We start from the raw sequence: 17,330 nt of genomic DNA, 5'->3' as shown, positions 1-17,330 counted from the left end.
CTTCTGATCTCCATGGTTTTTGCGAGAAGTCAGTGCATAGTCACACAGCTGTCCCTCTATATGTATCATTTTTCTCTGGCTGCTTTCAAGATCTTCTCTTTATTGTTGCTTTTTAGCAGTTTGAATATGATGTGTCCAGGTATAATTTTCTTTGTGTTTCTCCTTCTGAGCATCTTGAATCTGTAAATTTATGTCTTTCACCAAATTTGGACATTTTTTGCCATTGCCTTTCAAGTATCATTTTCTCCCCTTTCTCACTATACTTTCCTTATGGGACTCTGACACCTGTACGTTAGACTTCTGTCATTGTCCTACAGGTTCCCAAGACTCTCATAATTAAAGAAAAAAATCTTTAAAGATATGTGTCCTTAAGATTGAATAATTTCTATTGATCTATCTTCAAGTTTGCTTCTTTCTTCTTTCATATCCAATTTGTTGTTAAGCCCATTCAGTGAGATTTTACTTTCAAAATTTCATTTTTTCAAGAACTTCCTTTTAGTTCTTTTTTTATGGTTTCTATTTTTCTGCTGAGATTCTTTACATTTTCCTTAATACAAGCATATTTGCTTTTATTTCAGTGAGCAGAATCATAAAATCTGCTTTAACATTCATGTTTGCCGATTTCAATATCTAGATCATTTTGGGGCTGGTCTTGGTTCATGGTCTTGTCTCTTGAAAATGGGTCATGTTTTTTCTGGTTCTTCATAAGTGGAGCAATTTTGGATTATATCCTGGACATTGTAGAATGTTATGTAGTGAAGACTCTAGATTCTTATATTTCTCCAAAGAGTGTTAATTTATTTTAAGTGGGAAATTAACTTGGCCAAATTCAAACTCTAAACACTTTCTCTTAGCAGCAGCTCAAATCTCTGCTTGTTCCTTTTGTCCTCAGCTGAGGTATGAGAGTCTGCCCCATTCATGTAAGGTTCAGAGATGTGGGCAGAGTTATAAACAGAATTCAGGGCTCTCCCTTTCCGGCTCGCTTCTTTCTCAGATCCCATCCTCCCAACTTTCCAGGCTCTGTGATTGCTCTAAATTCTATCCTCCGATTCTTCAGGCCAGATAGACTGTTTTCTGTTAGAGTTTTAGGCAACTGTGCAGTGCTAACTTCAGCCTGCCCTCAGGTTGCCGTCTGTAATGATGGCAAACTTGTGCTCTTCTCATCCTTCTTCAGTTTTGATTTTTACAGAATCTGCTTGTTCACTTGTTTTGTTTACATTCCCATTTTTGCTTGTTTGTTTTTTTGTCTGGAGTTTGTAGTAGTTATATATAAAGGGGTTGGGCCTAATAGGATCTTACTTGGCCATCTGAAACATATTCCACATGGTGTCTTGGTGGGATTGAGCCTGTTTTCCCAGATCATAACTTGATCATTTTATTGACTTTCCTCATTCTCTGTGTCACTTTCCCTGCTCTCTAAGACGTGCTTCCTAAATACCCATGCCAAGTGCTTTATCATCTCAGGGCCGGATTTAGGAGTGATATAAATTAGGACCCATTCATTAAATCATTTGGTCATTTACACACATGACTTAATTTAATCCTCCCAACAGCCTTAGAAGTACACTGTGAGAAGAACTCAAGTATTGTCTGTTTTACATATGACTGAGTTTTAGTATGACTGAGTTTTAGTGAGATTGTATCAAGCCTATGAAGCTATATTCAATAAGTGGCAGAATCTAACTTCAAAGCCAAATGAGTCTGATTCTGAAATCTTACAGTATATGTGTTTTGGATTAATCACTTTACCTCTCTTATCTTTATTTTCTCATTTGTAAAATGGGGAGAATGAAGTATGTAACACACAGGACTATTGTGTCAGTTAAATGAGATATTGTGGACACAGGACATAGTGCTACAAAATATGAGGTGTCACATCAGTCAGCTTTCACTACATGACAAACAATCTCAAATTCTCAGTGGTTTACAATATCAAAAATATTTATTTCTTGTTCAGGTTCATATTGTCAGCTACTGGTTGGATGTTATGATTCTACTCCAGACTGTTGGCTGAGTCTCCCACACATATCTCCTTATTTTGAGACCTAAAGTAAAGGAAAGCCTTATGTACAACCTGCTTTTGTTGTGGCAGAGGGCACAGGAACTAGGAGCCTTTTGGAATCTTGTAATCCTTCTTAAAGCTTTTGTTTTGAAGTGATGTGTAGCAAATATTCCATTGATCAAAGCAAGTCAGAATGTGCAAGCCCAAAATCAATGGGGGTGGGAAAGATATTTTATTCACAGAGGAGGGAGTGAACAGTTGCAAACAATTATGCAATCTATCACAGATACAATAATAATTTTTGCTTCCATGGTATACAGTTACTATTTTCCAACAACTGGAGTAGAAGATGGATCATAAAAAAGACCTGGTAGGGGTACAAGGCAGTATTTTATTGAATGTCAAAAGAAAAGTTCAGACAAAAGCTGCTATGGGCATTCTGAGAGAGTTACTGCGTGAGCCATAAGCCTCTCTCTTACGAGTGAGAGAGCATTTGAGCTGAGTCTTGTAAGATGATTAGGATTTGGATAAAAGTATGTCTAAGCAGCTGTAGCAGAATGAAGAAAGGTGCAGAGGTGGACTAGTCTGCCCCTGTTCCTGGGGTGCTTTTGGTGGGAGGAATCATTGGCAGCAGGCTGGAGAGCCTGGACGTCAGGCGAGAGACAAAAGAGAGACCTGAGGAAATTTTGAGCAAGATTCAGATGTGAAAAGTAACGTTTTAGAAAGATTGGCCTGCAGATAGAGAAAGACAACCTCGCTGTGACTCCACTCATATGTAGAAGTCAAACACGTGGACAAAGAGAACAGATTAGAGGTTACCAGGGGAAAGGGGGGGTGGGGGTGGGCGCAAAGGGTGAAGGGGTGCACCTACAACACCACTGACAAACAATAATGTACAACTGAAATTCACAAGGTTGGAAACTATCATAACCTCAATTAAAAAAAAAAAGAAAGAAAGAAAGATTGGCCTGGCTACCCTGTAGGAGGGCAGGCAGGCGGCAGAGAGTGCTTCTCCAGCATTAGACACAGCAGCCATTCTTCTTTCTTCAGAGTTGGACACTGGATCTGTGAGACAAGAGCATGACAAAAATGTGGCGAGCGTGACAAATATTTCCTCAATGCAGGCTTGACTCCTACTAGTAAGAAAATGAAAATTGTCTTGCTTGTTTTCCTCTGACTGTCCTGTTTGACCAAACAAAGGCCATGCTTTGGTAGGGAGAGTACTTCCCACACAAAAACATAATCAAGTAACATATCAGACAGGCTGGATTCCCAAAGAGCTATTGCAAACTGGGTGAAAATATTTGTGCACTATCATTTTATTTTGCTTTTGAGCTAACCGAGGAAAGACAATTTGTATGCAATTTTGTATTGTGCACTTAAAAATAGAGAAAAGATTTTTAAATTTTGCGTCTTTGAATTCCTTAGAAAAATACAATGCCCAGAAGCTTTTGGAAAGCAGTGACAGTGGCTGTGGTAAGAATTTCCACCTGTTATTTTATTCCATTATTTTTCTACCTTTGTTGTTATTTCTGGTTCGTTAATGACCTCTGATAAATCTTTACATGCTAATGTTGCTCTATTTTGGATTTGAAAATTAGTACCAGAGGTTTGAATGAGATTATTTGATTTTCAAAATTAAATTTATGACTTAGCCAAGTGAAAAAAATGTAATGTATGTATTTATCCATTAAACCAATCACCTAAAAACTAAGATTTCTTTTCAGATCTATTGGGCCATATTTATGCCATGAGACTACATTACTTCATAATTAATATGATATTGAAACTAGATATCACAGAATGAAAAGCACTTTAAAAAATATAGACATTAACATCTACAACCTTTGAGAGCGGAATTGAGGGAGGGAGAAGAGACTGCACTTTACTCAGCTTTTCCTCATGCCGGCACGTTTGCAGAGTTAGACAATAACTCCAGAGAGCAGCTGTTCTTATCCTCATTTCCCATGTCAGGAGGCTCGGGCTGTGCAAGGTGAAGGGAGCTGTTCACAGCCTCACAGGAGGGGCGAGAGAAGCTGGCACTCAGCCAAGCTGCTTTGACCCCAAAGCCCAGTGTCCTTGCACTGCCTGACGTCTCCACACGGCTCCGTTCTCCGATTTCCTAGTCCTGTGTGGACAGGGCTTGGATTCCACATGGAGCCTAGAACGTCTATTTTAGTTAATTGATGGTCTTGATTTTCAGTAGGTCATATTCAAAATATTGAATTAGTACCATAAACCAGCGAATTAAATTTATAATTTGGCTCTTAAAAGTATTTATTTATTGTAAAAACAACTTTATCACAACAATAATAAGCATTAAAAAAATATCCAAACACTACAACAAATTATCTCTTATTTGTCCATGTTCTCTTTTAGTTTTTGTCTACACGCATACACAATCTGGGAACAGTTGTGTTCTTTAATCAAACATTTTAATAACTATTCCACTAAGTCGAAACAGTATCATTTATTAAACCATACTTATATTGTTTAAAATATTTAGATTGTTTTCAATTTTCTACTACACTGTAATAAACGTTTTAATTCATATAGTGCTTTTCTTATTTCTTATTGTTTCTTTAGGATAAACCTCTGCTAGATATTGAGTCAAAGGGCAGCAAAATGAAAAATTAATACAAAATCTCCTATTTAAGCAATATTTAAGCTTAATTGAATTGAAAACCACATGGAAAGTATTATAATGTTGAAATGCTGATTGCGTCAATCACCAGGGTTGACGATTTGCTGGAAGGACTCATAGAACTCAGAAGAACTGTTATATTCATGGTTATGGTTTATTACAGTGAAAGGATGCAGATTAAAATCAGCATTGGGAAAATGTACATGGCCAAAGTCTAGGAGAAATCAGGCACGAGCTTCCAGGTGTTGCCTCGCAATGGAGCTGTATGGTGATGCCCTCAATGCTCCCAGAAATGATATGCAGCAACATGTGTAAAGTAGTGAACCAGCGAAGCTCTCGTGAGCCTTGATATCCAGGATTTTTACTGGGCATCAGTCACATAGGCATGTGGGTGCCCACATGACTGACCTTCGTTAGCTACTCAGTGTCCAGCCCACCGTAGGCCAAATCCACCAGCATGGCCCAAGGCCTGAGGCATACAAAACACTCTTATCAGGAGGAAATGCCCAGGACTCAGAAGTTACCTCCTAGGAGCCATCCAGGGCGTCTTTTCTTCGTAATGTGCAGAGTTTGAGCAGCCTAGGCCTGCTGAATTACCCTTTACTGCACACTGGTGTAGAAATATGTCAAGGCAGGATGTAAAAACCATGATATCATAATGTTTAAAAGGAGATTAGTCCAAATTTTACTTTTTTTAGCCTGGGTAACTGGTTCAGAGCTGCTAAATTATTGCCCCATCACACAGCTAGTTAGGGATAGACAAAATGCATGAGGACTAAGGGGGAGAGTTCCATTTCACTAAAACATTTTGGAAATGAATCATTCAGGCTTACTGTTAAACACTTTTTTCCTATTAAAATCCTACCCTGTTTGTTCTCAGCTTTTAGAATGTAGAAATAACACCTACAATGCTTATTTAAAATGCAGCCACCCGTGACCCACCTTCAGAGATTCTCATTTGGTAAATTTGGGTGGGACCCAGGATTTTGCATTTTTAACAATGTACCCAGGTGATTTCTGATATTAGTGGGCCAAGGACTACACTTTGAGAAACATTATTAAACACTGATGACTGATAATCTTCCCACATCCCGGATTAAATCATGCCATTGTGGGTTTTTTAAAAAAAGCCAGTGGCTCTGCGCTTTCTACCTAATTAAGTACCACGTTCTCCAGCCTGTCATTTCACTCACTCGCTTCCACAATGTGGCTCCAAGGACATTTCCCTCACTCTTCCCCAGAACCCCTCTGGATTGACCTTTGCCGTTCTCTCAACAGTTCACATGCATTTTTATCTTTATAATTTGTTCCTGTTGTTCATTTATTGGAGAGATTACCTCTTGTTTTGTTCTCCCAGCATTCCTTTTCACCCTTCAGCTCACGGAATCTGCCCCCTCTCGCTCCGTGTGGCTAGGGGGTGGAGTGCGCAGGAGCAGTGGTGGGGCTGTCAGTTATCTGTCGGCTTACCAGTGGGCTGTGGGGCTGTGTGTGACCCAGATCTGGCCAAAAATAGTACTCTGTCCTTCAGGTCAGAGATTTTTTTACCCGATCCAATCTGAGACACTCATTAATCTTCCATGGGATATTATTAATGGACACTGAGAGGAAGTCCTCTGTTTCCTCTGAGGTTGCTGAACTGAGAAGATGTCGTTCTGGAGTTTTCTGTGGCTGTATCCATCCTCTGTGACATGAAGGAAATGTCTGTCCGTAAATAGAGAGAGGTGGAGCCAAAGTAGGAAGAGAAATAGTACATATACTTTGAGTTTTGTCTCGGTGGAGGATGAAACCTGTTTGTAGTCTCTACCCCTGGTCTTCCAGTTATATGAGCCAATAAATCCCTGGTTCCTATTTTTGCCCAGTCAATTTTTTTAAAACAATACAAATTTATTATCTCACTGTTACGTAGATCAGACATCCGGTGTGGGGCTCACAGGCTCAAGTCAGGATGTCGACGGGGCTGCGTTCCTTTCTGGAGGCTCTCGGGGAGAAGCCACGTCCTTGCCATGTCCTTGCACCTTGACGTTGTTGGCAGAATCCAGTTCCTTGCGGTTGTGGACTGAAGTCATCCCCGTTTGCTAGGTGGCTGTCAGCTGAGGGTGTTCTCAGCTTCCAGAGGCTGCCCACATATTTTGGCTCCTGAACCCCTTCCTCTATCTTCAAAGCCAGCAATTCTTCTACCTTCTTCTTTGCCAAATTGATTTTAAATTTTATTTTGAAACTTGAAATGATTGAGCTTCGAATACATTTCCTTATTTAGTGTGTCCTTCTTAGTCCCTCTCAACCGGGAAGTGGGGCAGCTTGGTGTAGGAGTTGCTCAATAGATGGATTAATGGAAGCCATTCCTGATGCTGGGCTGTAGATCTCACAGCTTTGCACTAAACCTTTGTTGAATTTGGACAAGCCGCTTGGCCCCTCAGACTCAATTTTCTCATCTACAAAATGAGGGAGTTGAGTTAGATGATTTCTAAGGTCCTTCCTAACTCAAAACCTTTACATTTAAAACTGCAATTCCTTCTATGAAGGCTTTCCTGATCTCCACAACAGAGAATGTCTCCATCTTTTGAAAGCCATGTTACTTATGAGCTTTTTTTTTTTTACCTTATATAATCTTTGTTTTGTAACATTCTTAGCAAAAAAATGGTTCTTTTTTCTTCCAACTTTTTATTTTGAAAAATTTAAAACCTACAGGAATTTGAAAGACAAGTACAATGAACACCCATCTGTCTCTAAATTGTATACATAACATATGTATATAAATATATGTCATAAATATATTTTGTCTATGGATGATTTGTATATATATGTACATATACACACCCTTTTTTCCCAAGCCATTTAAAAATAAGTTGACGTCATCACGACAGTCTGCATGCATTTCCTAAGAATAAGGACAATCTCCTACCGTTATCACATCTAGAAAACAGTACTTTCATAATATCATCTAACTGACAGCTCATATTGGAATTTCCCCAACTGTGCACAGAATAATTTTTATAGCTGTTTTGTGTTTTGATTCAGGATATGATCAAGGTTCATACATTATATTTTGTTGCTGTGTCCGTCTCTTCAACCTCCAATATCCCCTCCACCTTGTGTGGTTTTTCATGACATTGCTATTTTTGAAGAATACAGACTAGTTGTCTTTTAGAATGTCTTACATTCTGAATTTGTCTTATGATTAGATTTAGATTAAACATTCTGGCAATGCAGGTTCATAGTCGGTGTGTGCTTATTGCATGATGTCAGGAAGCTGTCAGTCAGTTTGTCTCATTATTGGTGGTGCCAAGTATGACCACTTAGTCACGGGCAGACTGCCAGATGGCTCCATTTTGAAGGAATATTGCCCTCTTTAAAATTAGTAAGCATTTCATGGGCTACTTAGAGACCATGCGAATATACTGTTCCCATCAGCCTTTAACCAATGGTTCCACTATCCATCAATGATTCTTGCCTAAATCAGTCATTGCATTGGGGAAGGCAGAAAGGTTAGCTTAAAACAACTCTTTCATTCTTTTACAGTTTTAGCTGTCATTCTTGTATCAAAAACAGTTTTTCCTCTCCTGTCTCTTTCTTCTCTCTCTCTCTTTTTTAAGTATAAGTATGGACTCTATTTTTAATTTGATATGTCATAATCCTTTACTGTTTTCAGTCGCCTTTGATGCTCAGGTTATCCCAGATTGAGCTAGGGGAAGCCTTCTCGAATTACGTCACTCGTCTTTGAGCAGTTCCTTGCCTCGTGGGGTAAGATGTTCTAGGCTCACCTTGTATTTTCTCTGCCTGAGACCTGGAACCAGCCACTTCTCCAAGAGTCTTGGTTTCTTTTACTGTGAAATAGTATTTAAATGAGCACAATCTAGGCTTTAGGGATACTCATTGCCAATGGGGTAATCATTGTTTTTAGGCCTTTTCAGTGGAGAGAACCAGAAATTCCTTTTAAAGAGGAATTACATCCGGAGTTATACTAAAACATCCAATTCAAAACTAGGACTACAGGCTTCTTACGAACCACTTCTGTCTTACATTTTTTTCTCTTCTCCCTTGCTAAGAATTCTGGTTCTCAATGACACCAGGAAAAAGAAACAGCACATCACACGATCACTGATTTGCTTCCTTCTGCACTGCGTACATGATCTCACAATAACACTGTTCTCCACAATATGGTTACAGGAAAGAGGTACAGAAGGTTTTTTGGTAGTTCTTTCCATCCTTAAGGTATATCTCTCTAGAGATGTACAATCACATTTTATATTTTAAAACTACTTGGAAAAGTTCTTTTCTGTGTGGTTGTAGCACCAATTGAACATAATTTTATTTTCATGGGTTAGAGATTGCTTTGTTCTAATTTAGTTTTAAAAATAATACAATTCAAATTTAATATTTCAGGGTTTATTCTTGTTGTTTAATATATATGCTTATTATATATACATGTATAACAATTTTTTACAGTGAAAATCTTGGTTCCTAGTAACTATAATATGTTACTTACTGTGTCCTACAATATGCATAAAATAATTTCAGAGTTTCAACACAATATCACTTCTAACAATTCAATACTGAGTAAAGTTTCAGATTTCCTTTCTTTTTGTCTTTGGAATATATCCCACTAAGGATGTATTGTAATGGGTTCAAAAGTTGCTTGAATTAATTTTTTTTTCTGTTTGATTATGTTATAATTTGATACCATTGGGTTCATTTGTTTGTGTTTGTGTTCAATTTAATTTTTTTACAGTCATTTAATTTAATTTTTGATTATATGAAAACATTTACGTGGTTCAAAGGTTAAAACTATGTAAGATGCTATGCTCACAGAAGCGTCACTCCATCCTTATTTCTATTGCATTCCCACCCATCCTCTATAGGTAAACATTTTCACTTTTTTGTTGTTTGTATTTCTTTTCTTCTTTTTGGCAAAACAAACATATATTTCCTTTTCTTTCTTACGCAGTAGGATGATAGAATAGATTTTTAAAACTTTGATGTGTTTGCTTAACATATATCCCGGAAATTACTCCATATTAATTCATAGAGATCTCTCTTATTCTCTTCTTTTTTGTGTTTGCATGGTACTCCATTCCATAATTTATTCAACCAGTCCCCTATAAATAAGCATTGATTATTTCCAATATTTTCCTATTATAAATAATCTTGTAATTCATGACTTTATGCATATGTTGTTCTGTATATATATGGATATGTTACAATGCAGTTTTTTATTTAAAAAACACCTGCATGCTGAATACTTTTATTGAATTGCATTGAACTGAGTAGAAAAGGAGCTGTTTCCACCCTCATTAGTCTTCTGGGCAATGGGGTAGTGGCATACTGTTAGCAGAGCCTGTGAATCTATTTATAAGAAGCTGCAATTGGACCGGTTCTTGCCTTATTTCTTAACAAACATGTAGATTTTGGAGTTGCTTCATCTTTGCCAGCCCTTAGTGTGTCCAATACAACCTGCTTCCTCAGAGTTGAAGAAGACACAGTCCCCACCTTTCAGGAACTGACAATCTACCCCAAAGTTTGTAACCTGGCTCAAATTAGAATCACCTGGAGAGCTTTTAAAATTTATTGATCCATCTTACCCCATTCTGGACCCATTAAATCAGGTTCTCTGGGTTTGGATCCCTTCATTTTTTAAAAACTCTCAGTGTGATTCTAATTGCAGTCAAGGAGAACCGCTGACTTAGAGGCAGATGTGACCACACCTGTGAGTTACAAGGTGGACGTCACAAAGCGTGAAGGTGTGTAGGAGATGGAAAGAGCCTCTCAGGCTGGGAGTATTTGGAGTCATGGAACATACAGGATTTGAACTAGGACGAAGAGGACGAATATGACTTTGCGAGGAGGAAGACACAGAATTGGGCAACAGCAGCTGAGGTGTGACTGATGCATGCGGAAAAATTGGCTGGCTCCTTCTACTGTTTTCCCAATGGACTGATATATGTAAACTTTACCTGCTGCTACCCTGGGGGCCCATTTGGTAAGTCACTAAACAAACCAAAACTGCATTGAATATTGACTTTTTCTTGTTTCCTTGACTTAACAACTTTCTTACTGACTGGGGGAGGAGACAAGAAAGCATGGAGAAAAAAAGTATTTCAAAATTATTTTCTTCCACTCGAAACAAGGATAATTTTCTTCACTTGCCCGAAGATCACACTAAACATGTGACCCCTGGTTTTCTGATTCATAATTCCTTGATGACTCATGCTCTTAAACTAAGATGTTAAAACATGATAGGTTATTTAAAAATAGCATATATTGCTAATTTTTTGCCGTTCAATTTTTGTATTATTAAAGAGTATTTGGCCATAATAGAACAGAGCCGTTTATATATTTCAAAATAGAGACCTTGTTATGTTATGAGGTTCAGGATTCTACAGTCTTTGAGTAGATGATCTCTCTGTCTGGCAAATAAAGTCTTATTTTAATTCAGCATTTGGCGCCCCAGGGGTTTGCTCCTGCCTGAGGATCAGAGAAAAACCATGCTGCATGGAGGAGGGGAGCCGCCAGGTGGCTCTCAAGCACCACTCATCCATGTAAGCACAATCGCCTGAGTTCAGGTTGGTGTGTGATGGTGAAGCAACTGATTCTTTTGAAAAACAAATGTACTTAATTTTAAGAACTTTTCCCCTCATATGTAGATGAAATCTAATACAGAGTGGCAAATAGCATTATTAAATCCATCTAAACTAAGATAAAATTTTATTACTTATCTGCCATGAATACAGTTTCATTTCTCTTGCTCACTGCAAAACAAAAAGAGATATGATTTAGTAATTATGTTACATATTATTGACCAGGTGCTTGAAAATATATATCAGTAAATAGTGCCTAGGGGCCAGCCCCGTGGCCGAGTAGTCTGAGTTCGAGCGCTCCGCTGCAGCGGCCCAGGTTTTCGCCAGTTCGGATCCTGGGCACTGACATGGCACTGCTCATCAGGCCACGCTGAGGCGGCGTCCCACATAGCACAACCAGAAGGACCCACAAGTAAAATATACAACTATGTACTGGGGGGCTTTGGGGAGAAGAAGAAGAAGAAGAAGAAAAAGAAGATTGGCAACAGATGTTAGCTCAGGTGCCAATCTTAAAAAAAAAAGAATAAATAAATAAATAGTACCTAAAATTCTTCTGTCAGAAAAATGTCCAGAGCTTCTCCTGTGCAAAGAGGAGCTGCAGACAGGGTTACTGAGCTGTCAAGATGAACCTCTGCCTGCAATTTCTCTGGAGAGGTCTGCTCTTCACCCCAGAGGCTGTCCAGCTGTGCCAGTCCCCTCTAAAAAGATGGAAAATGATGAATATGAGACTATTCACCTTGTCTAAAAAGATCACATTTTCATTTCCAAAGTTAACTTTTTATAAATACTTTAAGATAACATTTGAACATATTAAATATTTGCAGTTTCTATATATAATTAAAATCTTTTACATCCATGCTAAATTAATACTATCACAGAAAGTACCTAACATGGTCATTTTAAAGCATAAAATCAAAATTGTATCACCTTTATTGATATAAGTTGATGCATCTCAGTGTTACTACTCCTTTCTCTTTTAAATAGAGACTGCATGATTTTTATTCAGTTAATATCTTTCTTGTTCTTCTTTTTTATCAATGGAAATTTAAAACATATACAAAAGAAGAGAATAATATAATGAGCCCATTTATACTCATCTTCCAACTTCAACAATTACCGACATTCTGAATTATTTCATCTATACCCCCAATCTTTATTTTTCTGAAACATCTGAAGTATTTTAAAGCAAACCCAAGAGATCACGTTATTTTACCTATAAATACTTAGTGTCATTGGAGCTCCTAATGTTTAACTTTGTTTTGAAACTCAGTCAGGAAGTACCATATTCTCAATGAAATAATATTTAAGTCTTCAGAACTTAAATGAAGATATGCTGTAGAATGTTGAATAAGTATTGAGTTTTTTAAAATAAAAATGTTTTTAAGGTGAAATACATTTGGTATATATTGTACATTTCATTATTTAGTTAAACTTTATAAAATCACATTTCTGGAGGCAGACAAAGTCCTTTTATTTACATGTATACATAAAATTTTGTATACGTTTATAAGTTAGACAACTATGTTCCAATGTACACACTTCTGTTTTGTTACCACGGTCTGGATAAAAATCGTCTGACTGTGACTACACCGGCTAAGCTGTGTCTGCTGAGAGACTGAAGACTCTTTGGGGCACGGCTCTATTTACTCTGGCTTCCATTCTTTTTCAGACTTTATGTGATGTAATGTTCTCTATAAATCTGACATCAAGAAGGTAGGAACTGACTCATTACATTTTCTGAAGATAATCAGTGTTTTTAGGCTTTTAGTACTCTCCTCCGTGCCCGTCCGTATTGACACTAGCTTCAGCCGGAGCAGGCGTGACCACAGGCTTTGCGTACCTCCACTGACTGAAGCTTGAGCCCGTGCCGCAGAGCTCAGCTAAGACCAGGAGAGGAATGCCATTGCCCAGACCAAATGTAAGTGATGCTGCACATCCCTTCAGGAACGTAGTGTTAAGATTATGTCCATCGACGGGGAAGAATGAACTGACAGCTTTGTTCTCTAAGATCCTGTGATACTTCCACGCTATTTACAACATTATGTTAACCTGGTGTATTGCCTGTGTGTGACAACTTTGTAGCACTTTTCCTGGCAGACTATTAATTTAAAATCTAAAAGAATATGTGGATTAAATTGCTAATCCAACTCAAGGTAAAGAAACTGTTTCCTCCAATTTTGACTATCCTCCCTGTATGCCTGCTTTATATAGAATTAGTCTGATGAGTACTTGCATTAGGAAAAGCATAGGAAAGGTCACTTTGTCTCATAAAATATCTTTACATTTTATTTGTTGACTGGCTTCTGAAATCCTTATTTTTTTTTTTAATGATTGGCACCTGAGCTAACAACTGTTGCCAATCTTCTTTTTTTTTTTTTTTTTTCTGCTTTATCTCCCCAAACCCCCGTGTACATAGTTGTATATCTTAGTTGTGGGTCCTTCCAGTTGTGGGATGTGGGACGTTGCCTCAACGTGGCCTGACGAGCGGTGCCATGTCCGCGCCCAGGATCTGAACCCTGGGCCTCCGGAACGGAGCGCACGAACTTAACCACTTGGCCACGGGCCGGTCCCAGGCTTCTGAAATTCTAAAGCCAAAATTCTATTAATTCCATAGGTAGAGAGATTGAATTCTTTGCTCAAATATAAAAATTATTGAGCCCTAAGCCCTATGAATTCTTTGTCCCTTGAGGTGTACTCACTGATGCTGTCCTCTTCCCCATGCCGGTCTTGGCAGGGCAGTGAATAGAGCTAGGTTGCTATCAGAAAGGATACATGTAGACCACCTTAAGAAGCAGATTTATTCAACAGAATTAGCTCTAGTCAGAATTTGACTAATTTAAAAAGTGTTAAATAAATTTGTTAGCAAGTAACCTAAAAACTGCCTTTTTTTCCCTAAACAGCTAAAACTGTCTGGTTAATAAAAAGTGTTACCAGAAGTGTTTTAACACAGAAGATTATAGGCTGATGTAGAACCTATTTTTGTCTAAGTTCCCTAAATTCTATCCTCCAATCATAAAACTTCCCACGTCATCATCTTCTAGAAGTTGCGGCGACAAAAAACTGGAAAACTTCCACTTCTAGTGGAGTCTAGTATTTTAGAAGTTACAGAAACTTCTGGGTGAGATAGTCCTGGGTTTTAATTATAATTCTGACACTGACCTTGGTCAAGTTACTTACCTCTCAGAAATTGTATTTCTTCATCTATAAAAATAGCATAATACTATCTAATAACAGGGCTACGTTGGAGAACTGTTTTGGCTGAGATGGTGAATATCAAGTAATTGGCTATCTTAATTTGGGTTCTCCCAGAAGCAGACCCCAAGGCATGGATTTGAGTGAAATTAGTTTATTTGGGAAATTCAGAGAATATGGTAGGGAAGTGGAGGAAGAGATCGAGTGACAGGGAGGCAGTCAGTAAAGAGAACACGGGTAAGCCAGCCACCCTGATGGGTACCTGGAACTTGATTCTGTAGCGAAACTCTGGGAGAACATACATAGCCATGCCTTAGAATTGTTCCAGCAAAGGGTGAGGGAGCTGGGAGACTAAGATACCGGCTCCTGGGAGGTCCCCGTTTGAGGGCTGCTAGAAGGATGAGAGTTCCTTAGCACTTTGGTTTCCACCTCCAGAGCTGGAGGAAGAGCACTGAGGCGTGGAGGTGCAGATCCTGGCAGCTGGAATTTCACCAGAGCACAGTGAAAAGTCCAAGGAATGTGAAATGGGCACCAACATGTCTTCTACACTAGGACCATGTTAGCGCAGGATCCAATAAAAGATAGCTACTAAAATAAAAAATTAAATTGACCTCTTATTACAAGACATTGTTATTGAATACTATAACATACTGTCACTTCTGAATGAGTCAGTGTAAGGCTAAGCTGCTATAAAAGAGAGACCCCAAAATACAGTGGTTGGAAGAATGAGATGTTTCTTTTCATGTAACAGTCCAGAGTTCAGTGGGATGGATTTGTGGGACTCAGATTCGGGGATTCAGGTTCCTTCTATCTTGTTGCTCCGTGGTCTACAAGGGTAATGTCTTTGTTTACATAATCAAACTAGAATGTGCCGTGTTTAGGTTTCAGCCAGTGGGAAGGGGAAAGGAGTGGAGAGGAATGTGTGACCATTGTCTTAGGTTCACAGCCAGATGCGGCACGCAACATTCCTGCTCATGTGGAGAGAACTTAGTCACAAGGCCAAACCGCAAGGGAGTTTGGGAAATACTGGCTGGCTGGGTAATCAGGTAACTGGTAATCAGGTAACTCAATTATTATGGGAAACGGGAGAATGGGTTTTGAGGACAACCAACACTGCCATATCTTTGTAGTATAGCATTTATTTTGGGCTTGATTTAGCTTCTTGTCAATCTCACTCATCACAGAAAGAGGACAGGGTCTGAACCTGTCAGCCTGTCTGATATCATCCACTGAAATCCCATCACAGGGCGATTTACTACTAATGACAAGGGCTCAGATTTCACCTCCTCTCTCTTCACCCAACTGTGTACTTACCTAGAACCATTCCTGCTCCCTCATATTTTTGCACATTTGTTTACTTGAATGTCTTGATTTTTCGGAAATGTATATTCAACTGAGGCTTAACTGATCTTTTTTTTTTTTTTTTTTTTGCCTCTCTTCTACCTCCGATTGAATGACTTCTACCACTTCATTGAAAAAAAGTGAAGTGGGAATGAGTGAAGGTCACTACAGAGAGTCCCACAGTTCCATACATCATACCTTCATAATAACAATTTGAGAAAGTAGAATGTCTGTAAGTCCACAGCATGCCGATATATTACACGAGGGATTCTGTTCTCAGAGATGTGAGAAATAATATACGATCTCTAACTATATTTTAAGAAAATGCTGCTTTTCCTGAATCTAAGCAGCCCAGATGGTAGGTAGGGATCTTCAAAAGTGCTAGGGCCCAGGGTTGGGGGCCTCTGCTGTCGGTTCCTTGCAGAGGGATGCTCCACCGTCCCTTGGGTCTGCTGCTTTTCTTTACTGACCTGAGCAGATGGCTGCGCAGTCAGTACTATTTGAATCTCAATGTCAAGTCTGAGCAGGTTCCTAGAGCAGGGATAGAGAAAGAGGTCTTTTGCCATCAACCACCATACAGCTATCTGGTGCACATGTGGCCCGCAGCAAGGCTCTCTGTCTACTATTTCCTCCTTTGGATAGAGAAGGAGATGGAGCTGGAGGGTGGGAGTAGAAGGGAGGTTGCATAGGGGCACCATGGGAAAAGCAGATTCTTGACCTTGGCCTCTGGGTGGGGCTGTTGGGAGCTCAAGAGAGGAGTGGAAGTGGGGTGGGGCCTTCGGTTGCTAGAGAGGACAAATATGTGACTTTTTTTTTTTTTTTTAAAGATTTTATTTTTTCCTTTTTCTCCCCAAAGCCCCCCAGTACATAGTTGTGTATTCTTCGTTGTGGGTCCTTCTAATTGTGGCATGTGGGACGCTGCCTCAGCGTGGTTTCATGAGCAGTGCCATGTCCGCACCCAGGATTCGAACCAACGAAACACTGGGCCGCCTGCAGCGGAGCGCGCGAACTTAACCACTCGGCCACGGGGCCAGCCCCCAAATATGTGACTTTTTGTCAGATATGAGATGTGGGGGACTGCTGGAGAGTGCTTCTAAAGTCATAGGCCGGTTCCTGCAAACATGGTTCAGTGAGAGACCCCCTACTTGCCATTCTAATGGTCACTAGGCTCTTTCTCCTAGCAGCGACAGCTTGCACACTGTACCATGTTGTAACAGCTTGACATAAGTTTTAGTCAAGTGATTGATAAAACTCTGATTTAGACCTTGTGGTTTAGAGGAATTGATGTGTGATGTTTGAAAGTGTGGGATTTTTGAAATTTGACTACATCAAACTTAAGGATAGCATAGATTTATTTCAATCACCTACACAATTTCTGCCCTTATAATCGTGAGTATTTGAGAACTGGCTAATCTCCACTGAAGGTATGCAGTGTACTGTTTGTCTAATATTCATCTATTTGCATCTTTGATTTACCCTGACCCTTCCAAAAAGAGTTTCTCTTTTTCACAAACTCTTGCATTCAAGAAGAATATTTATAATTCCTTATCCTAATCCTATTTTGTGTCATTTTAAT

General features: G+C 39.1%; 1 protein-coding gene and 1 long non-coding RNA gene across 5 annotated transcripts in view; one reads left to right on the top strand and one right to left on the bottom strand.

The window, feature by feature from the left end:
* Positions 1 to 2,215: 2,215 nt before the first annotated feature.
* LOC138915986 (uncharacterized) lies at positions 2,216 to 8,252 on the bottom strand. The gene is made up of 2 exons (XR_011422554.1): positions 5,984 to 8,252; positions 2,216 to 3,067 (listed from the first exon to the last, which is right to left on the bottom strand). It is a non-coding gene; the product is annotated as an uncharacterized lncRNA (long non-coding RNA).
* Positions 3,270 to 17,330, top strand: part of FILIP1 (filamin A interacting protein 1) — a 222,941-nt gene continuing 208,880 nt past the window's right edge. For 3 of the 4 annotated variants that reach the window (XM_070225147.1, XM_070225144.1, XM_070225143.1), the window contains exon 1: positions 3,270 to 3,478. In XM_070225147.1, the coding sequence (XP_070081248.1) occupies positions 3,440 to 3,478 (39 nt within the window). In that variant the 5' untranslated portion in view covers positions 3,270 to 3,439. Of the gene's footprint in view, positions 3,479 to 12,909; positions 13,140 to 17,330 lie in introns of those variants that run through there. The other variant, XM_070225146.1, reaches the window with a different exon arrangement.

This window comes from Equus caballus, chromosome 10 (assembly GCF_041296265.1).
Source record: "Equus caballus isolate H_3958 breed thoroughbred chromosome 10, TB-T2T, whole genome shotgun sequence".
Lineage (NCBI taxonomy): Eukaryota > Metazoa > Chordata > Mammalia > Perissodactyla > Equidae > Equus > Equus caballus.
The sequence above is the reverse complement of the archived record's forward strand: the minus strand, read 5'-3'. Positions and strand labels throughout refer to the sequence as shown.